The sequence below is a fragment of the Rhinatrema bivittatum genome, chromosome 8 (assembly GCF_901001135.1).
Source record: "Rhinatrema bivittatum chromosome 8, aRhiBiv1.1, whole genome shotgun sequence".
Classification (NCBI taxonomy): domain Eukaryota; kingdom Metazoa; phylum Chordata; class Amphibia; order Gymnophiona; family Rhinatrematidae; genus Rhinatrema; species Rhinatrema bivittatum.
The window spans coordinates 34,261,214-34,285,013 of NC_042622.1; the positions used below are offsets into that span (position 1 = coordinate 34,261,214).

The window sequence follows — 23,800 nt, forward strand, 5'->3', positions numbered from 1 at the left end:
GTCGGTTGTCTGTCAGAAGCTTGTGGACGAGATTTCCTTAGGCAGAATCACTGGTCCTTTTATGGAACCTCCTTTTACAAGAATGATCATTTCTCCTTTAGCGGTGGTTCCAAAAAAAGGAGCCCGGTAAGTATCGATTAATTCATAATTTGTCTTTCCCTGAGGTCTCATCCGTTAACGATTTCATTCCTCGCGAATTTTGTTCAGTGCGTTATTCCTCCTTTGATTTGGCCTTTCGACTGTTACGACATTGTGGTGCAGAGGCCTTGAGGGCTAAAGTCGACATCGAGTCAGCCTTCCGCCTTCTCCCGGTCCATCCTGATAATTTTCAACTACTGGGTTTTCAATTCAGGTGCCAGTATTTTTTTGACAAGTGTATGCCTATGGGTCGCTCTGTCTCATGTGCGTACTTTGAGCTCTTTAGTTATTTCATATACTGGGTTACCGAGCGGTCCGCTGGTGTGCAGGGAGTTGAACACTATTTTATTTATTTAATTTATTTAAAGCTTTTTTATACCGACGTTCGCAGGGCATCACATAGGTTTACATGACATGTGGGGAAACAATATATCAAAATCGTAACTGTGCAGTACATAAAACGAAAAACATAAACTTAAAGCAATATAACATAACATCTAATATAATATAACATAAAGCAATATAAAATAGTAGAGCTGGAAAGGGGGTAAGAAAGCATAAAACATTATAACATTGTACACCTGGATTTGAAACTGGAAGGAAAGAGGAACCGGGATTTTATGAGAAGTCTCAGGATTATCAGGGTGGCAAAGAGAATAAAACTGAGTTAATAAGTACAATGTGGTGTTAGCGAGGGAGACTGCAAGGCATACAAGTAGGGTGGGTTTGATTATGTAAAGGCTTGTTTGAAGAGCCAGGTGTTTAGGTTTTTTTTTTTAATTTGTGGTGGCAGGGTTCGAGCCGTAGGTCAGGTGGCATAACATTCCAATTTGAGGGTCCTGCTATGGAAAGTGCTCTTTCTTTTGTGGTAGAAAGGCAGGTGGGTTTAGTAGAGGGTATGTGTAGTGTGCTATTATATGCAGATCTGGTGGATCTATTGGAGGTGTGGAAGTGTAGTGAGGAGTCGAGCCAGTGTACGTCAGGGTTATGAAGCGTCTTGTGTATAATAATGAGATTCTTGTAGCGACTTCTGAAGGAGATTGGGAGCCAGTGGAGGTCTCTGAGGATGGGGGTGATATGGTCTTTTCTGCAAGTGTTAGTGAGGACTCTGGCAGCAGCATTTTGTAGCATTTGGAGAGGTTTGATGGTGGATGAAGGGAGATCTAGCAGGAGGGAATTGCAGTTGTCTAATTTGAAGAATATTATGGCCTGAAGGACAGTGTGGAAGTCATTAAAGTGGAGAAGGGGATTAATTTTTTTGAGGACATGAAGTTTGTTTGTTTATTTATTTATTTATTTATTTATTGGAGATTTTTATATACCGCGGTACGTAAAGGTCTACATCACCTCGGTTTACAGAAAACAATAACATAGCACAATGCTTTACAAGTAACAAGTTATACAGTAAGAAAACAATAAATAGCAACAGGTTTTGCATACAACAGTTAATAGGAATGTGAACAATTAACTTCAACAGTAGTTGACAACTTTATACAGAAAACTGATTTTCAATTAAAACTAATTTTTTCAAGTTAGACATTGATCATCTATGGTATGCTTGTTCAAACAACCATGTTTTGAGGTTTTGTTTGAACGTTTTGTGGCAGGGTTCACAAAACGTTCATAGTAACATTCTTTCATGGTGGAGCTTATGAACTTTTTGAGGTTTAGTTGGGTATCTATTATAAGGCCAAGATCTCGTACGTGTTGGGCGAAGGGAGTCGAAGGGGGAAGGGTGTTGATGTTAGTCGTGTTCAAGGTGTTGGGATTGTGTGAAATAATGAGTTCAGTTTTGGAGGAGCTGAGGGAGAGATCAAGATTAGAGAGGAGATGGGTGATTGATGTGAGGCAGTTCCCAGAACTTGAGGGATTTAGAAATGGATTCGGTAATGGGGATAAGGATTTGGACATCGTCTGCATAGATGAAATGAGTGAGTCCTAGACTGGATAGCAGGTGGCAAAGAGGCAGCATGTATATATTGAAAAAGGTGGAGGATAGGGATGAGCTTTGGGGAACACCTCAAGTTAAATTGATAGGTTCAGATTCGCTGTTACCAGTTTTGACAGTGTAGTGTCTATTATGGAGGTAAGATTCAAGCCAGTGAAGGGCAGTGCTAGTGATGCCAATTTCAGAGAGGCGGTTAGAAGAATCTTGTGGCTGGTAGTGTCGAAGGCGGAGGAGATGTCTAGCATTGCAAGAATGTAGGAGTGCCCATTGTCCATACCTTTAAGGAGAGTGTCAGTGAGGGAGATTAGGAGGGTTTCGGTACTGTGGAATTTGCAGAAGCCAAATTGAAAAGGGTATAAAATGTGTTTTTCAAGGTGATCAGAGAGTTGGGTGTTTATTATTTTTTCCATAAATTTGGCTAGGAAGGGTAGGATTGAAATAGGTTGATAGTTGGCTGGTTCAGACGGGTTGAGATTAGGTTTCTTAAGGATGGGTTTGACGATGGCTTGTTTTAAGGAGATGGGGACATTACCAAGTGAGATAGAGCAGTTGATGATATCAGCTAAAGGTTTGGCTATTAGGTTAGGGATAGTAAGGTATTTTGTGGGGATGGTGTTGGAGGGATGAACTGCGGGGTTTTTATTTTGGATGAGGAGGTGGACTCAAATGTGTCTAAGGTCGCATGATGAATTTTAACAGGGATGTTTGAGAGGGTGGTGAAAGTGGGAAAACTGGATGTAAGCTTGGTTATTTTGTCGAGGAAGAAGTGGGCAAAGTGGTCACACATGATTTTAGAGTCCTTATCGGGGATGGGAGGGGGGCGGGTTTTTGTGAGGTCTGAAACTTAGGAAAAGAGGGCTTTGGCTTTGTAAAGAATGTTGTGAATTCTGAGGGCGTAGAAGTCACATTTGGTATTAAGTATAGAGGTTCTGTAGAGGGCAAGGGCGGATTTGTATGAAGCCTGTAGAGTGGGGGAGGGATTCGTGTGTCATTTCTTTTCAGACACAGAGTTTCTTAGGTCACGTTTGAGTTTTTTTAGTTTTGGGGTGTACCAATGTTTTCTAGGGTTGCGGGAGAAGTTTAGAGTTTTGGTTTGTAGGGGGCAGATTTTGTTGGCAATGTCTCTGGTGATGATGTACCAGTTGGAGAAGGCAGATTCAGCATTGGATAGATCGAGATCATTGAGGGTGTCTGTGAGGGAGAAAATTAGATTGTCTTTGGAGCCGGGTTTTCTGAATTGGATGGTAGTGGAGGATGAGTGAAGGGAGATAGCTGCTTTCATCAAGGAGAGGTTTGTTTTGATGAGGAAGTGGTCCGACCAGGGGACAGGGGTGCAGGTAGGTGTCTCGGAGGAGCAGAAGTGAGAGTTAATGAAAATTAGGTCTAAGGAGTGGCCTGCTTTGTGTGTAGGGCTGGTTATAATCTGATTAAAACCCATGGCATTCATTGAGGCAAGGAAGTTTTCACAGGAGGGGGATGGAGGAATGGCATCTACGTGGAGGTTGAAATCTCCAAGCAGCACAGCAGGTATGTCTATATTGAGATTGTCAGCAATGAATTCAATAAGGGGAGAGGTGTTGTTTTCAAGGAGGCCTGGGGGGAAGTAAACTAGGCATATTTGGAGTTGTGAGGATTTAAAAAATCCAATTTCGAAGAGGTATGGACTGTTTGGGATGCAAGTCTGAGTTCTTTTTTGACAGCTAGAAGGATATCTCCTCCTCTTTTTTTGAGCCTGGGTAAGGAGAAGATGTTATATAAGTGAGAAGGGAGTTTGTTTAGAGGGACTAGGTCGGTTTGTTTAAGCCAGGTTTCTGTTATAGCACAAATGTCTGGATTGTCATCAAGGAGGATGTCATTCAGGATTAGTGTTTTCTTAGTTAGGGATTGGGAGTTGAAGAGGATAAAAGAGAGGGCTGTGAAGCCGAGAAATTGTGTAAGGGGGGATAACATGATGGGGATTAGGGATCTTGAGTGAGAGGTAGGATTGTATGGGAGACGTTTTTTAAAGTAGCGTGGGGAATGTTGGAGGATAGGAATCTGTAGTGTTGACATGATAGGAGAAGGGGTATTGAGGGTGGGGTGGGATGCAAAAGGGGTGGGATGGGAAGAGATAGGAATGAGGTGGGGTTTGGGGAGAGGAAAAGTAGAGATAGTTGGGGGGAGAGGGTAGAGTAAAGCGAAGAGTAGGTGAGTAGTATGGAGGTGCAGCTTTAGGGGTAGCGCAAAGGGGCGTACTAAATGGCAGGCCCCTTTGTTGCGCTCCTTTGGTGCGCAGCGCTTACGGCTCACCGGCGCGAGTTTTAAAGGATCTGTCCCTTGTCACTCCGCTGATGTCAGCAGGTGGGCGGAGTCATCTGCAGCAGACTGGCTGGCGTCGGGCAGGTCAGGCGTGGTTCGATTGCAGGCTTGGGGGGGGGTCAGCCGATGCGCTCCTCGTGGCGATGGTGGGGAGCAGGGCCAATCAGCGTCGAGAGCGGGCGCCGAAGAACATGAAAGTCTTGATGACTTTCTGTTCATAGGCCCAGCTGCCTCTGATGCTTGTGCCCTTCTGAATACCTTTTTTGTAGTCGCTAGTCGTTTTGGAATTCTGATTGCCGCTAAGAAGACGGAAGGTCCCATCACGTCTCTGGTGTTTTTAGGTATTGAACTGGATTCTGCGGCTATGGTATCTCGCCTGCCCTTTACAAAGGTGCAGCAGTTAAGATCTTTGGTGTTTGATGCGCTTCGGGCTAAGAAGCTCACATTATGTCAGATGCAATCCCTAGTAGGCAGCTTAAATTTTGCTTGCTGTGTTATTCTGATTGGTCGTGTCTTTTTACAGCATCTCTCTGCTTCGATGGCTGGTGTGCAGAGCGGCACCATCACATTCAGATCACGCGACATATTCGAGAGGATCTTAGGGTGTGGAATGCCTTTCTGGATGGTTTTAATAGAGTTTCCATTTGGCAGTCTGATTTACTCTTAAATCATGATCTGGATTTATTTTCAGATGCATGCAGGGGGTCTCTGTTTTGGCGTTTACTGTCAGGGAGCTTGGTGCACTGTGGCATGGTCGGATAACTGGGTTTTGGCAGGCATCACCAAGAAAAACACCTTCTTAGAGCTCTTTCCCATTGTGGTGGCTCTGGTCATTTGGGTGAGCACTTGCAGAATAAGAAGTTTGTATTTTGGTGTGATAACCTGGGAGTTGTCCAGGTTTTCAACAATTTGTCTGCCAAATGTGTTTTTGTAGCCGATGTGATGCGGGAATTTGTTTTACGCTGTTTGTAGCTAAATGTAATGGTTTCTGTGAAGCATGTTCCCGGTGTAGATAATAAAATAGCTGACTCTCTCTCTCGGTTTAAGTGGGAGCAGTTTCGGAACCTGGTGCCGAACACAGGCTCGGAGGGCATGGTCATCCCAGATTTCCTTTGGAACTATGGAATCCCAAAGCTTGGCAGCTGTTGAGGTCATCAGTGGTGGCATCAACTTGGACAGCATATCTGTGTTGTGGAGCGCTAGGAGAGCGGTCCGCTTACCAGTAGATGTGTTCTTGGGCCACGGCTCGACCCCAGAGGAACTCCGAAGAGGTGTCGCGGTAGGCGAGGCATGCCTGAGCATGGATTGAACAGGAGCGAGGCTGGACTGAAGACTGGAGATACTGACCCTCCTCCGGACCTGCACGCTTCGGAAGACCAACAACGCAATGATGGTCTTGTGAACAGTCCTCCAACTGTTCCAAGCCCTTTCGGACCTGCCACAGGATATGGCAAGAAGCGGCAGGCTGGATGGAGGCCAGGGCAGCGAAGACCGGAACATGGAGATACAGACGAGACTCAGGAACGAGGTACTTGGATGCACAGACGTAGACTTCAGGAATAGACGTAGACTCAGGAACGAGGTACTTGGATGCACAGATGAGACTCGGGTATATGGACAGTGGCACGATCCCTCAGGGTGCCCTACTCAGCCAGTACTACTTGTCTGGTCACGGACCACACTGTCCTACATTCGTGGGAGCGGGACCAGCACAGGAAGGAACGAGGTACTTGACTTTCAGAAGACTCAGGAACAAGGTACTTGGCTTGCATCATGAAGCGCCCTACTCAGCCCGCCCGTGGGGCTGATCTCGGACCATGACATGGCTTGCCATGGGGTACCAAGCTTGCAGAAGACTCAGGAACAAGGTACTTGGCTTTCAAAAGACACAGGAACAAGGTACTTGGCTTGCATCATGAAGCGCCCTACTCAGTCCGCCCGTGGGGCTGGTCACGGACCATGACATGGCTTGCCACGGGGTACCAAGCTTACAGAAGACTCAGGAACGAGGAACCAGGGGTTCAGGAGAGCAAGACAGAATCACGGACTTCAGGATCGGGGAAGCAACATCGGGGCTGGGTCACGGACATCAGAAACAACATCTGGACTGAAACACAGATACTGGAACAGGAGACAGACCTTAGGGCTGGAACACGGACATCTGGAACAGCAGGTGAACATCAGGACTGGAACGTAGACAATAAGACAAGACGAGGAGCTCCAATGAAGAACAGGAAACACAGGACCTTGAAGAAGTGCTGGAACAAGGACGACTCCTTGAGCGAAGGACAGCAGGATCCCAGGAGTGACCAAATCTTTGTGAAGGCAAAGCTGGAATGGACGCTGAGCCCTTTTGTAGGGCTGAAGAGGACAACACCCAGGGAGGGGTCAGCAGAGGGCCACACCTGGCTGGCCCTTGAAAAGCTGGATAGAGGCGTGCGCCCACACCTAAGGAGAGCTGGGAGAAGAGAGAGCTGGAAGCTGGTGGTGTCCTCAGCCACGTGGAAGGCCGAGGAAGCAAGGCAGAAGCGGGGCAGCCCTGCCCTGAAGCTGGATGAAGGGCAGGCTGCTGGAGCGGCTTCCAGCCACGAAGAAGATAGAGCAGGAAGAGAAGGAAGGCTGCAGGACGAGCAGGCAGCTGTAGAAGATGCAGGCACCGGCAGGGACGGCCTCCCTGGTGGCTGAAGACCCCAGCATCGAGTGCAACGTGTCGGGGAAGAGCAGGAGCGGCAGCAGCTGTCCCAGCCGCATGGGAGGGCTCCCGGTGGCCCGACCCTGCCACGCAGGGCTGGAGGCAGCTGGGGAGGAGCCCGGCGACGGCAGCACACCCGCTGCGAAGAGGACAGCGACAGCAGCCCGACTGGCCGTGAAGAGGTAAGGAGCCTGCTCGCGCTCCTCGTGGGCAGGACCGCAACAATCTGGGTGGGTGTGTCAAAGTCTCAATTCTTAATGGCACACGATTGGTCTTGGGGTCCGGTTTCCGATGAGCTGTTCTCCAATTACATCATTTCTTCTATGGAGGCAGGCTTGTCCAAATCCTCTGCCTCTCACATTTCAGGTTTGGCCTTCTTTTTTAAGGCTCCTGGATGGGGCAATCCAGTGGACAGCTTTTTAGTTAGATGCTTGTTGACAGGGTGGTCATGGTGCTTGTCCCAGTCCATCGATGGTAGATTACCCATTACCCATGTCATTTTGCTACAAATGTGGGAGTGCCTGTAACTAAAAACTCACCTGAGCTAAAAAATTCTAACTTATCCCTATCAATTAAAAGCAGAATGAAAATACGAACTAAAAACAAACTTTGAAATGTTTGTATTCTAATGCCAGAAGTCTAAGAAGTAAGATGGGAGAATTAGAATGTATAGCAGTGAATGATACCACACTCCAATCCACTTCAATTCTTACATATTATAGAGGGATTCTACAATTAGACCAACTGTTTATGCCAACAAATCATCTCATACAACAATATTTTCTTCGAATGGAAATTTTCAAAAAATAAATCCAATCTCCCCACAGGGTATCTTATAGGAATTATTTTCAATCCATCTTTTTAGAAATATATCTTGAAAAAGAAAAACATTTTTTAGCTGTAGAGGAAAGTTTCATACCAGGCTTTTATCCCCAACCGGGTGATATCTCTTGTGTTGTAATCATGAACCAACCTCCACCAGCCAATGTGTATTTTTTTATGTGAAAATTTTTTTTTTTTTATATATGTACGTGAATTAAAAAACTGCCATGTTCAAATTATTTACTTTCAAGAGATTTCGGAGCGGCCTCGAAGGGAACAGGCAGCGCACGTCAGGCGTCGTGCTTATCTTATAAAATCCAGCTTTTGTTCGCGCCTGGTGTGCGAACAAAAGTACGCGCTTGCGTAAATTTATAAAATCTACCCCTCTTTCTCTTCAAATGTCTTTAAAATGTTTATCCTGAATCAACCATGTAGACATCCTCCACTCTGGTCTCCCCAAAGAGAAAGTGCAAGTCAGGACATCATGCTCACGGCCTAAGCACATTACACAGACTCTATGAGGGTCTGTGATCGACATGGTGCGAGTACAATCCGGGCACCGACGAAAATCCGACGCCATGGCCATAGAAATAATTGAGTCGCGGTACGGTCGACAGCCAGTAGGCCGTGAGGGCCAAACTCGACAGTAATCGACGAAAAACGACGAAAAAACTTACCGGACTACCGCGGCAGAGAAAGTTAGAGGAGGGACCCCTGTGGGGCAAAGATATTTTAAGTAAGTCTGTGAGGAAAAATTCCTGTCAAGAATGTGTTCAGAGCTCCTAAACCGCGAGGCTACTGCTCCGCGGAAAAAAGAAGACTGAAGGGGGACCCCTGCTGGCTGCAGGGTTAGTGCCATGCTGGGCATGTCCAATAGGGGCCAGTCAAAGTTCTAGAAACTTTGACAGAAGTTTTCCGTGATTGGCCTCCATCCTGTGATGTCACCCATATAAGAACATAAGAAAATGCCATACTGGGTCAGACCAAGGGTCCATCAAGCCCAGCATCCTGTTTCCAACAGTGTCCAATCCAGGCCATAAGAACCTGGCAAGCACCCAAAAACTAAGTCTATTCCATGTAACCATTGCTAATGGCAGTGGCTATTCTCTAAGTGAACTTAATAGCAGGTAATGGACTTCTCCTCCAAGAACTTATCCAATCCTTTTTTAAACAAAGCTATATTAACTGCACTAACCACATCCTCTGGCAACAAATTCCAGAGTTTAATTGTGCGTTGAGTAAAAAAGAACTTTCTCCGATTACTTTTAAATGTGTCCCATATTAACTTCATGGAGTGCCCCCTAGTCTTTCTACTATCCGAAAGAGTAAATAACCGATTCACATCTACCCATTCTAGACCTCTCATGATTTTAAACACCTCTATCCTATCCCCCTTCAGTCGTCTCTTCTCCAAGCTGAAAAGTCCTAACCTCTTTAGTCTTTCCTCATAGGGGAGTTGTTCCATTCCCCTTATCATTTTGGTAGCCCTTCTCTGTATCTTCTCCATCGCAATTATATCTTTTTTGAGATGCGGCGACCAGAATTGTACACAGTATTCAAGGTGCGGTCTCACCATGGAGTGATACAGAGGCATTATGACATTTTCCGTTTTATTCACCATTCCCTTTCTAATAATTCCCAACATTCTGTTTGCTTTTTTGACTGCCGCAGCACACCTTACCGACGATTTCAATGTGTTATCCACTATGACACCTAGATCTCTTTCTTAGGTTGTAGCACTTAGTATGGAACCCAACATTGTGTAATTATAGCATGGGTTATTTTTCCCTATATGCATCACCTTGCACTTATCCACATTAAATTTCATCTGCCATTTGGATGCCCAATTTTCCAGTCTCACAAGGTCTTCCTGCAATTTATCACAATCTGCTTGTGATTTAACTACTCTGAACAATTTTGTGTCATCTGCAAATTTGATTATCTCACTCGTCGTATTTCTTTCCAGATCATTTATAAATATATTGAAAAGTAAGGGTCCCAATACAGATCCCTGAGGCACTCCACTGTCCACTCCCTTCCACTGAGAAAATTGCCCATTTAATCCTACTCTCTGTTTCCTGTCTTTTAGCCAGTTTGCAATCCACGAAAGGACATCGCCACCTATCCCATGACTTTTTACTTTTCCTAGAAGCCTCTCATGAGGAACTTTGTCAAACGCCTTCTGAAAATCCAAGTATACTATATGTGAGGACTAACATCCTGCTGTCCTGTGAGAACACCTGTTACAGGTAAGCAACATTTACTTTTCTCCGATTAATCTTAAATGTGCTACTTGCTAACTTCATGGAATGCCTCCTAGTCCTTCTATTATCCGAAGGTGTAAATAACCGATTCACATCTACTCGTTCAAGACCTCTCATGATCTTAAAGACCTCTATCATATCCCCCCTCAGCCGTCTCTTCTCCAAGCTAAACAGCCCTAACCTCTTCAGCCTCTCCTCATAGGGGAGCTGTTCCATCCCCTTTATCATTTTGGTTGCCCTTCTCTGTACCTTCTCCATCGCAACTATATCCTTTTTGAGATGCGGTGACCAGAATTGTACACAATATTCAAGGTGCGGTCTCACCATGAAGCGATATAGAAGCATTATGACATTTTCTGTTTTATTAACCATTCCCTTTCTAATAATTCCTAACATTCTGTTTGCTTTTTTGATTGCTGCAGCACACTGAGCCGACGATTTTAAAGTATTATCCACTATGATGCCTAGATCTTTTTCCTGGTTGGTAGTTCCTAATATGGAACCTAACATCGTGTAACTACAGCAAGGGTTATTTTTCCCTTTGTTGAACACCTTGCACTTGTCCACATTAAATTTCATCTGCCATTTGGATCTTCCAGTCTTGCAAGGTCCTCCTGTAATGTATCACAATCAGCTTGTGATTTAACTACTCTGAATAATTTTGTATTGTCTGCAAATTTGATAACCTCAAATTTGTCATATTCCTTTCCAGATCATTTATATATATATAGAAAAGCACCAGTCCAAGTACAGATCCCTGAGGCACTCCACTGTTTACCCTTTTCCACTGAGAAAATTGACCATTTAATCCTACTCTCTGTTTACTGTCTTCTAATCAGTTTGTAATCCATGAAAGGACATTGCCTCCTATCCCATGACTTTTTAGTTTTCCTAGAAACCTCTCATGAGGGACTTTGTCAAATGCCTTCTGAAAATCCAAATACACTACATCTACCCACATGTTTATGGGAGAATAGAGTCAGGGAGCCACAGTTAGGGTTGATGGAAATAGTCACAGACTCCTGGAAAGTGCAGGATCTGGGCTAAACTGACCAGTGTGGGGCCCCTATGCAAGGCCTAAATGTTGCTCCTCCCATGGGCCTCTCTATCCTACTTGCTCTTTCTCATCTTCTTCCCCTCACCTTTGCAGTCCAACCAACAAGAGAGCAGGGCTGGAGGGTCCCCTGCTTCTAACCTGTTTCTGCTACCCTTGACGCCTCTCATTCCCATGTGGTCAGGTAGGCTAGATAGCTTATTCCTGCCCTATCAGACAAACAGCTTGGGAAAGCAACTAGTGGCAGCAGGAGCAGTTTAGAAGCAGTCTGGTAGGCCTTTCACCTCCTTGGCTCCCCTAGAGCATGGCAAACAGTTATTATCCCAGGACAAGCAGGATGCTAGTCCTTACATATGGGTGACATCATTGATGGATCCTATTGCGGAAAACTTTCTGTCAAAGTTTCTAGAAACTTTTGACTGGCCCTGTAAGGCCACTGAGCATGCCATGATATTCTCTGCCACAGGGGTCTCTCTTCAGTCTTCATTTTTCCGCACTGCTGTAGGCATCACGGAGCAGGAGCCTTGTGAGTTTTCTCACAGTGTTTTGCTGACTAAAATTCACTTATTTTTCTCATTCATTTTCTCCCACAAGGGATCTCTCAGGTTTCCACCGGCTGGTGAGTAATCAAAGTCTCGTTTTTACTCCTTGAGTAAAAACTTTTTCTTTCATAATTTTTCCCTCATTTCATCGACGGCTGTCGATTTGAAAATGGCTACCAGATTTAAAAAATGTCCTATCTGTAATCGGACAATGTCCATTACAGACCTACACCTCGAGTGTGTCCTTTGTTTGGGGGACAAACATGATGTCACAACCTGGCCTAAATGTGCAGAAATGACTCCGAAGGGAAGAAAATTTCGCAAAGAGAAGATTGAGCATCTATTCCATCTACAGCTTTTGCCTTCTCCCTCGACATCGACAAAATCATCTCCGGCCGGAGTCTCAAAACGAATAATATTGAAAAAACGTTGTCCGGAGGGGTTGGGAGACCATCCATCACCAACAACATCGATAGCACCGATGAGGTCAGTGGTCGAACACCGATTGAAACACTGTCATCGACATCAACACACATCGACACCAGCGGCGCTTCTCTCCCCAGAGGAACTGACCGCTAAGCGGCCAAAACTTCAGGAAACACCACTATCCTCGATGCCGGGGCCTTCACCTCGCGAAGAAACACCAGTGGTGGAACCTCCACAGGGCTCTGTGGAAGGAGCATCGACGCCTCCACCGCCACCTCAATCAGCTACTCTGCCTGCACCAGCTGTTCCGCAGGAATTGTCGGATTTCATCCGGCAAGCAGTGCTCCAGGCCCTTAAGGAGCAGATGTTCTTTCCGGTGCCTTCGCCGAAGCCGGTGACTACACCGATGCCGACTACTCCGATGCCAGTACCTACACCAATGCCGACAATTCAGTCGATGCCGGTGCCTACACCGATGCCGGCACCACAGCCTAAAGTGATACCGGCACGACCATCGATGACAAGGATGCCATCTTCGATGCCGGACCCGATGCCACCGATGCCAGTGACACCTGGGGACCCAGGGCATCCAGAACTAGCACTATATCAACTCATAATGAAGAGATTTGGCGAAGTAGTCAGTGCTCTTCCTCCCAAGCCCCGAAAAGAACAGTCTGAAGGGATACCCCTCGATGACCCGCAAGCAGGTCCTTCAGGGCTTCCTCGCCCACCTAGATCTTCTCCAATATCTCCTCATCAAGAAGATCCATACGATACTTGGGATGATGGGCATACAGATATTTCCTCTGAAGATTTTATGTCACATCCTTCACCTCAAGACCCAAGGAAGAAATCTCCACTGGAGGATTGATCCTTTACAAATTTCATCCAGGATATGGCGGACACCATACCTTTCACCTTGGTGATGGAGGAAGATTCAAGGCAACAAACGTTGGAGGTTCTCCAATTTGTGGATCCTCCAAAGCAAGTAGTAGCTATACCTGTCCATGACGTCCTCCTGGACTTACAATATCAGCTTTGGGAGCATCCATGCTCAGTACCTGCTGTAAATAAAAGAATGGACACAACTTATTTGGTACAGTCTGTTCCTGGCTACCAAAAGACACAGCTTCCACACCAATCGGTGGTCGTAGAATCCACACAAAAGAAGTCAGAGGATAAAACCACATTCCTCCACTCCCCTAGGAAAGGATAACAGATTCTTGGATTCCCTGGGAAGAAAGGTTTATCAAGGAGCCATGTTAAATACTAAAATATCATCTTACCAATTATACATGACTCAATATCAAAGAAATCTGTGGAAACAGATGCAAGAATTTATACCATCATTACCACAGCAACATCAAGAAGCAGCCCAAACAATTATTAACAAAGGACTTGAGGCTGGCAAGCACGAAGTCTGTGCTGCCTATGATGGGTTTGAAACAGCATCCAGAGTGGCCGCATCTGGAATAAGTGCAAGACGTTGGGCATGGCTTAAAGCCTTGGACCTCAGGCCTGAAGTCCAGGAAAAATTAGTTGACCTCCCATGTCTTGGTGATAACCTTTTTGGTTCCAAGGTACAAGATGCAATTGCTCAATTGAAGGAGCACACAGAAACCCTGCGACAACTTTCATTGATTCCACAGGATCCAGCTACACAGTCATCTCGTCGGCCTCAAAGAAAAGAACCTAGAAGGCCCTTCTGTTGACAGGGTCGTTATTACCCTCCAACATCAAGGGGCAGATCTACTAGGCCACAACAAAGAGCTCAGCCCAGACAACCTAGGGTGCCTAGGCCTCAACCTCTGCCACAGACGGGACCGGCTGCTGGCTTTTGAGGCCTTTCCCAGAGACCAAAGCCATCTCTTCAGTCCTCATCCGGATCTTCCAGTAGGAGGCCGAGTATCCTCCTTCTACAACCATTGGTTACAAATAACAGACCAATGGGTACTTGCAATAATATCTCGAGGTTACCAACTCAATTTCCTCTCAATTCCAAGAGATTCTCCTCCGAGACCTCTTTCTCTAACCGAAAATCACATAATCCAATTACAAGTAGAATTATCCACTCTTCTGAGAGCCAGGGCTGTACAGCCGGTGCCCCGGACTCAGCAGGGCAGAGGATTCTATTCCTGCTATTTCCTCATTCCAAAGAAAACTGGAGGCCTACGTCCCATCCTAGACCTCAGAAATCTCAACAAATTTCTAAAGAAAGAAAAGTTCAGGATGGTTTCTCTAGTCACCATGCTTCCACTTCTTCAAACAGGAGACTGGCTTTGTTCTCTGGATCTTCAAGATGCTTACGCTCACATTCCAGTATTCCCTCCTCATCGCAAGTATCTGCGCTTCATGGTGGGTCATCAACATTTCCAATACAGAGTACTGCCATTCGGACTTGCCTCTGCTCCCAGAGTATTCACCAAATGTCTGGCAGTAATAGCAGCACACTTGCACAAGGAAAGTGTCTATGTCTTTCCCTATTTAGATGACTGGCTCATCAGAAGTCAATCTCAACAAGGAGCTCTGGCTTCTCTCAGTCGAACAATTACTCTACTTCACTCCATGGGCTTTCTCATCAATTATCAAAAGTCCCATCTCACTCTGTCTCACCTCTTCAATTCATAGGAGCAGAATTGAACACCATCCTCTCAAAGGCTTTTCTACCCGAGGATCGGACAGAAACACTTTTCCTACTGGCAAACTCGATTCACTCACAGAAACAAGCAACAGCTCATCAGTTTCTAACCTTACTAGGTCACATGGCATCCACAGTTCATGTCACTCCTATGGCAAGGTTAGCCATGAGAGTAACACAATGGACTCTAAGATCACAATGGATCCAAGCCATTCAGCCATTGTCCTCTCCAAGTAACCCACCAGCTACGTTCCACTCTACTTTGGTGGGCAAACAAGGACAATTTGCGCAAGGGCCTACCTTTCCAACAACCAGTCCCACAGATAACGTTGACTACAGATGCATCCACCTTGGGTTGGGGAGCTCACATAGACAATCTCCAAACCTAAGGTACCTGGACAAAATTCGAAGCAACATTTCAAATCAATTTCCTGGAACTTCGAGCTATACGTTATGCGCTGCCTTTCACACAAGTGGACAACACAGTAGCCATGTGGTACATCAACAAACAGGGAGGTACGGGCTCGTATCTCCTTTGTCAAGAAGATGCACAGATTTGGGACTGGACCCTAACACACTCAATGTTTCTCCGGGCCACTTATCTGGCAGGCATTCACAATGTGCTGACGGATTGACTCAGTCGTCAGTTCCAACCACACGAATGGTCCCTGGATCCCTTAGGTAGCGACCAGGATATTTCAACATTGGGGACAACCAACAATAGACCTCTTTGCGTCACACCTGAATCACAAAGTGGACAAATTCTGCACTCTATACAGACAGAATCACCAGCTAGCCAAGGACGCCTTTGCTCGCCCTTGGAACTTGGACCTTCTATACGCGTATCCTCTGATACTGCTCATAACCAAAACTCTAGTGAAGCTACATCAGGACAAGGGCTCCATGATACTCATAGCCCCGTATTGGCCTCGACATGTATGGTTTCCCACACTTCTAGACCTCTCGATCAGGGATCAAATTCGCCTGGGTGTAGCTCCCACTCTCATAACTCAAGATCAGGGTCGATTGCGCCATCTCAACCTTCAATCCCTATCTCTGACAGCATGGATGTTGAAAGCTTGATTTTACAACCACTCAATCTATCAACCAATGTATCTCAAGTGCATATAGCTTCATGCAAACCTTCCACACGAAAGAACTATTCTTCGAAATGGAAAGATTTACTTTGTGGTGCATGCAAAAGAGTATTGATCCCTTCTCCTGCCCCACAACTTCTCTATTAGACTACTTATGCCATCTTTCAGATTCTGGTCTCCAGACATCATCTATAAGAGTACATTTAAGTGCAATCTCAGCTTACCATAACAAGATGGGAGATGCACCAATATCCATACAACCTCTTGTCAGCAGATTTATGAGAGGTTTAACTCAACTTAAACCACCAATACAGCCACCAGTCACAGAATGGGACCTGAATCTGGTCTTAACAAGACTCATGCATTCTCCTTTCGAACCCATAAATTCCTGTGATGTTAAATTTCTCACCTGGAAGACTATCTTCCTCATAGTCATTACATCGGCTAGAAGGGTTAGTGAGTTACAAGCACTTGTCACGTACTCACCCTATACAAAATTCCTACATGACAGAGTGGTTCTCCGTATACATCCAAAATTCCTTCCCAAAGTAGTTACGGGATTCCAATTGAACCAATCCATAGTTTTACCCGCAATCTTTCCAAGGCCTCATTCACACGAAGGAGAACGAGCCTTACATACCTTGGACTGTAAACGTGCGCTAGCATTTTATTTAGACCGCACTGCAGTCCACAGGAAATCCACTCAACTCTTTGTATCTTATGATCCAAACAAACCTGGTAAAGCAGTGGGTAAACATACTCTATCCAACTGGTTAGCAGATTGCATACAGTTTTGCTATGAAAAAGCAGGCCTTCCTCTCCAAGGGCGAGTAAAAGCGCATTCAGTAAGAGCAGTGTCAACCACAGTAGCACACTATCGTTCAGTGCCAATTCTTGACATATGTAAAGCAACAACATGGAGTTCGCTTCACACCTTTGCAGCTCATTACTGTTTGGACAAGCAGGGACGACAAGATTCAGCCTACGGACAATCTGTCTTAAAGAACTTGTTTCCAGTTTAATCCCAACTCCTTTTGCATCCAATCTGCTGTGATCTTCGGCTGCCTCATTTTCAACAACAATACTTCACTGTTGCTGCACTACAAAATGACTCAGCCTCTAGCTTGCTATTCATCCATATGTGAGGACTAGCATCTTTCTTGTCCTGGGATAAAGCAAAATTGCTTACCTTGTAATACGTGTTATTCCAGGACAGCAGGATGTAGTCCTCACGAAACCCACCCGCCACCCAGTGGAGTTGGGTCCGATACGTTTTATTATTTTATTTTTTGTGAAAGCTTATTGCTACATACGAGACTGAAGAGAGAGACCCCTGTGGCAGAGAATATCATGGCATGCTGGGCATGCTCAGTGGCCTCACAGGGCCAGTCAAAAGTTTCTAGAAACTTTGACAGAAAGTTTTCTGCAATAGGGCTCCATCAATGATGTCACCCATTTGTGAGGACTACATCCTGCTGTCCTGGGATAACACCTATTACAAGGTAAGCAATTTTGCTTTTTTTGTCTGGCAAGGCTACATTTATAGAGATGAAACAGCAGGAGTTGTAGCTGCCCAGGCCACACAGAAGAGGGAAGTGTGGCTTAATGATGTTACACCAGAAGAAGGGCCTACCATGGTAGGCTGGGGCCCATAAAAGCATGAGGCCTGGGGAAGTTACCCTGAGTTGTTCCCCCCCCCCCCCCCAAAGACTGGCCCTGCTTCTAGGCCTTAGAATGAAAACGGACAGTCTGATTTTCAGGATAACCACAATGAATATCCATAAAGGCTATTTGCATACAATGTAGATAAGGCATGCAAATAGATCTCATGCATATTCATTATGGACATTTTGAAACTAATCTGATGGTGCATTTCCCAGGGCAACTGCCTTACAGAAAGTGCAGTGTTGACTTTACATGAAAAGTCTATGCCTGAATCATGAGACTTTTGGCGAATTGTATTTTTAGTTTACTAAAATACATTTGGTCTCGCCAGTAAAACGGAGCATTATATTAGGGCCTGAACAGCAGCGGTGCCACTGCGCTCAAAACTCAAGGATAATATATTCTTTTCAACTTCCCCTATACTTTCAGAGACAAATGAAAAATATTTAAATTATTTTCATTAAAACAGAAGTAAAATCCGCATGTTACAGTAGATTTTATAGCCGTGTATTGTGTTTTTTTTTTTGCCTTGAAGTTATTGAGTTTTAAGTATTGCAGTATCTGATAGGGTTAATAGCCAGCAAGCTGCAGCAGACTAAAGCCGAAGTATTTTCTTTAACCGACAGCCTGAAAAGACCTTGTGTGGGGTGGGGGTGGGGGACGGGGCCTACATCGAGAACGCAGGAGATTTGACAAATCTGGTGATTTTGTGCAGATGTAAATGGACCTGTATGGACTTGTATAACAAATCTGTTTCCTACCATTTTCTGTGCACAAAATTCAGTTTGCATAATAAAAGCGCAATTCTGTAGCTACTGATTATACCGGAATCATATTCTGAGCCTTAGGAAAAGGGGATCTTTTCTATTATTATTATAAACTTAGTTTCCGGGAAACAGCAATTATGTTTCAGTTTCAGCATATCTGACAATCACTTTTAAGCTCAGATGTATTATTTTATTTTTATTTTCCTCGCCTGTTACACATTTCTAACCCTCACTTTACTGTAAATGTTCTGGAAATGTAGCAAAGTGCTAAACTGTTTCTCATTACTGCTAAAGTAGCCTCTGTGCTCTCTAAATGAAAGAAAAGAGCAGTGCTGAGAGCTAAAACAGTAAAGCTGGTTCCCTGCGTGTTGTGCAACGAGAAGCTGTGTGCCTGCTCGCTGCCGTGTGCTGAGAGGCAGAAGTTTAGATCGGCGAAATTTTGTTAAGTTCTTTTCCCGACAAAGGCCTAGTTTTAGCCTGTCTCTTTCTCTGTGTACAGGATGGCTCCTTGCTTTCCAGAGCTGCACAAAGATAATCGCTCAGGAAGTGTTTCAGCCAATCCCTTGAAGTTTTGCATTCGGATTTCTGAAAGCAGCCAATCCGGGATTGGTTTCTATTAGGAAGACAGATCATCAAGCTGAAGTGCCAAGCCCTTTCTGTCTGAGAACTGAGAGCCTGTCCTCCATGTTTTATAAGTATTGACAAAACACTGTGTTAACAATGCATCCACAGAGGTAAGCTTTACTTTTTCATTTCTGTTTTCCCTCTAGGACATGTGTATTGTGGGGTTCCAGGCTAATTCTCTGTTCTCTGCGTGCAAAACTCACACCCCAGCACTTTCTTGAGTTAGAGCTGTTTAAATGTGCTTTCTTGGGTCACATGGTTAGTAGCCATTAGCCATATCTTTGTTTTTCTAAGCTGGCAAAAACCTGGGCAGACACATACTTTGTCACAAGAGGCTGGTGTTTTTAAGTTTACCAAGACCCTGGTGTTTTTTTTTTTTTTTTTTTCCAAAGAAGGTTTTTTTTTTTCTCTCTGAGCAGTTTGCCTGCACTGTTGTCTGCTGTGTCACATGCCTGCTGGAGAGAAAATGGAAGCTAGGAACAGATGCATGTAGCTGCCACCCAGGGAGCCAAGAAAGGATAATGGCAGACAACAGAAGAGGCAAGTTAATCTTTCCAAGACCAGAGGGAGAGCTGGTTTCAGTTTGCTCCCAACAAATGCTGTTTTGGAAAACTGGGAATGCAAGAGAGAAGTGTTCAGGGCAGATTCAGATGTTAGGCCTAGAGGCTGGCATTCTGTAGCATGATTTTTAAAATGCAGCTCACCTAAAAGATTTGATCTTGCCTCGTGCTCACTTGGGGAAAGCATCCACTGTGGTTTTTCTCTGAAAGGTAAATGTGCCAGGTTGTACTTTTTTTTTTTTTTAATCTGAAAAGGAGTTTTTTTTAGCCTGAGTTTTGTGCTGTGGGTACCAGACAACCAGGAAAAGACTGAGGAAGGACGTGCAGCTTTATAAAAGAAATTCTGTTTTTATGTGGCAGGCTTTCTGTATATTTAATCTAATGTACATTATTTTATTGCAGTAGGTAGAGTTCTGTGCTGTGAGTGTTAGCTGTGTAAAAGAAAAATGTCTGGGTCATGACAGCATTATGTTGTTCATTTTCTAATACTGCTTAAGCCTTTCAAAAATGTCCATGTTGGTCAGTTTCAAATCTGCCATCCAGGCAGAAACCTGCTTATATGTGGAAACCCTGAGATCTTTTCTTGAGCATTTATTGGTAAGTAGATATCTATGAACTACTTCTGAACACATTTACTGTTTATCAGAATGCACTAATCCTAGAAAACAAAGCACTCATGGAGGCTGTTGAGACACAAAACTGGCCTTGATCTATTAAAATCCAATGATCTATTAAATAACTTATAACTAAATGGGCTAATTCAAATGTATTGTATTTTTTTTTCTGATAATGTGGTATTGTAAAAATGTAATTTTATTTCTTTCCTGTTTCTCCTTAGCCAGTGACAAATTTTATGCATTGTGTTAGTAATTTCTTTAAATATTGTATTTGGGGGCTGGAACTTAAATGTAGGTGCCCCAAAAAGCTTTGTGAACTGTGATGAAAATGCAAATACTCAGCTATGTATATTTCCTGTATCCATTTTAGAGGATTCTGCCTGTTAGCTATGTGTGTATGGGACTATATGTAAAATGAACACCAGCAATAGTGCTGGTTTCTTTAGTATTTGATAATGAACACACACTACTGAATACTAAGGCACCTTCTTTTTTCAAAATATAGGAGTCATTTTCTTAGTCATGGATCATGTTACCTGTATTGTCTTCCTTCTAGCAACAGCCTTATTTTAAGATATCAGTCACATATCCTGTTGGGGAGTTGTATTAAAATTTGAATATAGCTTTATGCCAATTGAATGCATATTAATGCTGGGAACCAGTGTTAGGACATATTTTGTAACATTTAGCCCCACACCTTAAGTTTTAGGCCAGTGTTGTAGGATGCCATATATTGAAAGATAGAATTAAAAAAAAATCACCCTTAATGTGTTCAAACAATATTTTTAACAGCAAAAGTATGTTTGCAAGCAAAATCCTGAGCAGTGTGGCCTGCTGAGCAAAACTGAAAAAACCTAAAAGATTTGTTTGCTAAACAAAAATGTTTTGAGGCTGTTAATCTAAATAAAATATAATTAAATGTATAGCTTTATATGGTTACTTTACATAGAGCTGGATTTTTTGTTATAACTGTTGTCCACAAAAGAGAGAGCAGATACTGCAGCTGAGAAACCAGCTGAAGCTATTTGCTGCTGTCTTTGTTCTTTGTTTGCAGCAGAAACACAGAAGAGGGTTTTTGCTTAGTAAAGTGGATTTCCAGAGAGTGATCATAATATATGTACAAATGTGATTTGAAGCAGGGTTTGTTGCAGTTTCCTGTTTTGGTTAGTACAAGGAAGCATGAGCAAATGATATGTAATTGAAAGCTTGCATTAAAATGGCTCCCCCAGGTTTTGTTAAACAAGGATCTGATTCAACTCTGCAGCCCTCTCCGATATTGCTAACAGTGAGGCATGTTGTTTGAGGTGCCCTTCAGTTTGTGCAGAAACACTGCACTTTGCTTTTGTTGCACATACTATTTTTAACTATGTAAATATAATCAAGTTCATTATATTTCAGAAAAAAAAATGTGTCTGCATTGCAGCAAGATGTCTGAGACAAGGCAGAGATAGCAGTGTTTTGCAGTGTAGCCCAATCGGATGTTTCCATGTAGCTCTTAAACCAATAGTAGCAGAGGGAAGGTTAAAGATTGACAACTAGTAACAGAACTGTGAAAGGCCTGCTGGAAATTTCTGCCATCTTTGTTAAATAAGTAAGACTAATTCAGCCAAGCTGAAGAATTTGATGTAGTTTTGGTGCTTGTTAAGGTATGATATTATCAGTCAATTTTATAAGATTGCATTGTGAGAAATGATCTGTGCAGTTTTCTAGTTAATCAGTACAGATGGGTCATGGCATTCACTCTTAAAAGTGAAAGGAGGTCTTATTCCTTCTAATTCTGGCCTTGCAGAATTTAACTGTCTTCCATTTCTCAGTCAAGTTTTGCCTGAATAAGCATAAGGTAGTTCATAGAACTTCAGTCTAGAAACTTTAGGGCTACTAAAGAATGGCTGTAATTTCCCAAGATGACTGCATATAGTAGTCATTTGGTTTCAGCATTCAGTTACTGTTCTGACTTGACTAAAGCTTGCAGTGGACAGAAACAAAGGGCTTCCTGGCCATATACTAAGGGCTTGAGAGAGGACACTTGTCTTTTAAGCTTTGCAGGGGTACTGTTTTTAGCTGTCGATTGAAATATGTTCTAAAAGCAAGTAACTAAAATACTGAAACAAGCCAACAGGATGGGACCTGCCTGCACAAACCAGTTCAAACTGGATTGCAAAAGTCTGGTTTATGGAGAAGGTGCCTTCCTCTGTTTGGAAATCTCACTTGGAAGAATTCATTGCAGTCATTTATAGTATGACTACAGTGATACTGACATTCAGCCATTTTCTGCTGAAACATTAACTGTTTTTATACCAGTTGTCACTGCTTGTAAACTCTTTGGCACAGTGGAAAAGGATAAGCTGTGTGTGATGTGAGGCTGTTTTGATATTCACAAGTAGCTGTGCTGCTACATCTTTTTTCTTTAATTATAGACCTTCCCCCAATAAAATGGATTGTTTTAGAGCTATATTTTGTTTGTTTCAGAGTTAGACATGGCCAACTTACTATGCTGAGGCCTTGTCATAATGTATCCCCTAGTTTGAAAAATAAGATATATTAGAAACTTTCTTTTACCTTAAAAGTCCTTGATGTTTTTCTTAGTGTGCTATGAAGCTTGGTGTATTTATTTAAGAATCCTAAACTTAAAAAATATCTCTGTACACATTCCCATTAATTAGTTTTTGACTTGTGCACTGTTTGCTGTGTTATTAGGTTAGAGCATGACAAAAATGATAGTTTAAGAATTAGAAGCAAAAAAAAATAAATTTTGAGTCAGGCTTTGACTCTAAAGTTGGAAGTCTTCCTCAGTAACCTATGACTTTAAGCAAATCTCCTATTTAAAGGACAGAACTTCCTATTTTGTAAATTGTATCTAAACATTTGGTTGTCAGATGTGCTTTGCCCTCTGCACTTTCAGATGTTCAGATTATTGCTTCGTTTAAACTAGAGACACAGTTATTCAATAAACTGCTACCATTTTAGACACAGTACAGCAGTGAGGCAGTCACTGCTGCCTGCCAGACGCCATTTTAAGAATCCTTCATATCTAGCTTAACTACCGATGAGTAGGAGACTGTTGTAGGTGAGTGCTTATGCAAAGCTAGTACTTATTCAACTTTGGCATGCTAACATTTGGGGGGATAGAGATGGGGTTGGATTTTTTGACATTTTCCTTCATACTTGCCACTCACAAGTGTATAGTACAAAAGGAAGGAAGTATTTTGAGGATAAAAATGAACATTTGGGGCATGGTCTAACAAAATCTGATATTTATCAACTGTCTCCATAAGTGCATGTTCTTGATGTGCAGTCATTTACTGATTCCCCATGCAAGAACGCTGTGCATGTGAGTATGGATAGACTGAATGGTTTTCCCAGAGCTGTCAGATGTTCTCGGTTAAATGTCAGGGTTAGCAGTTGCGCTGCAACTTTTAATTGCTCTCTGAATCTAATACAGGTTGAGATATGAGTATAATAGATTTAACACAACTTGCCGCTACCTTTAGACTGGATATTCTTCGGTTCCTTATGCGCAGGCAACATATTAATGTAAATTGTCTGAAATTAACTGTTTGTGAATTGCATGCAAACCTAGCTAATGTAGTGTCAGTAACTATCAGGCAAGGACGTGACTGAAGAAAACGTACAGTATATCACATTAAC

The 23,800-nt window shown here is 43.5% G+C and overlaps 1 protein-coding gene across 9 annotated transcripts in view; it reads left to right on the forward strand.

The window, feature by feature from the left end:
• ZMYND8 (zinc finger MYND-type containing 8) overlaps nt 1-23,800 on the forward strand; it is a 423,241-nt gene that overhangs the window by 14,305 nt on the left and 385,136 nt on the right. For 8 of the 9 annotated variants that reach the window (XR_003858448.1, XM_029614639.1, XM_029614638.1 and 5 more), the window contains exon 3: nt 18,851-19,085. Coding sequence is in view for 7 of the 9 variants with exons in the window: in XM_029614639.1 (XP_029470499.1) it covers nt 19,072-19,085 (14 nt within the window). In the remaining 2 variants the exon portion in view is untranslated. Of the gene's footprint in view, nt 1-18,850; nt 19,086-19,394; nt 19,516-23,800 lie in introns of all 9 variants that reach the window. The other variant, XM_029614634.1, reaches the window with a different exon arrangement.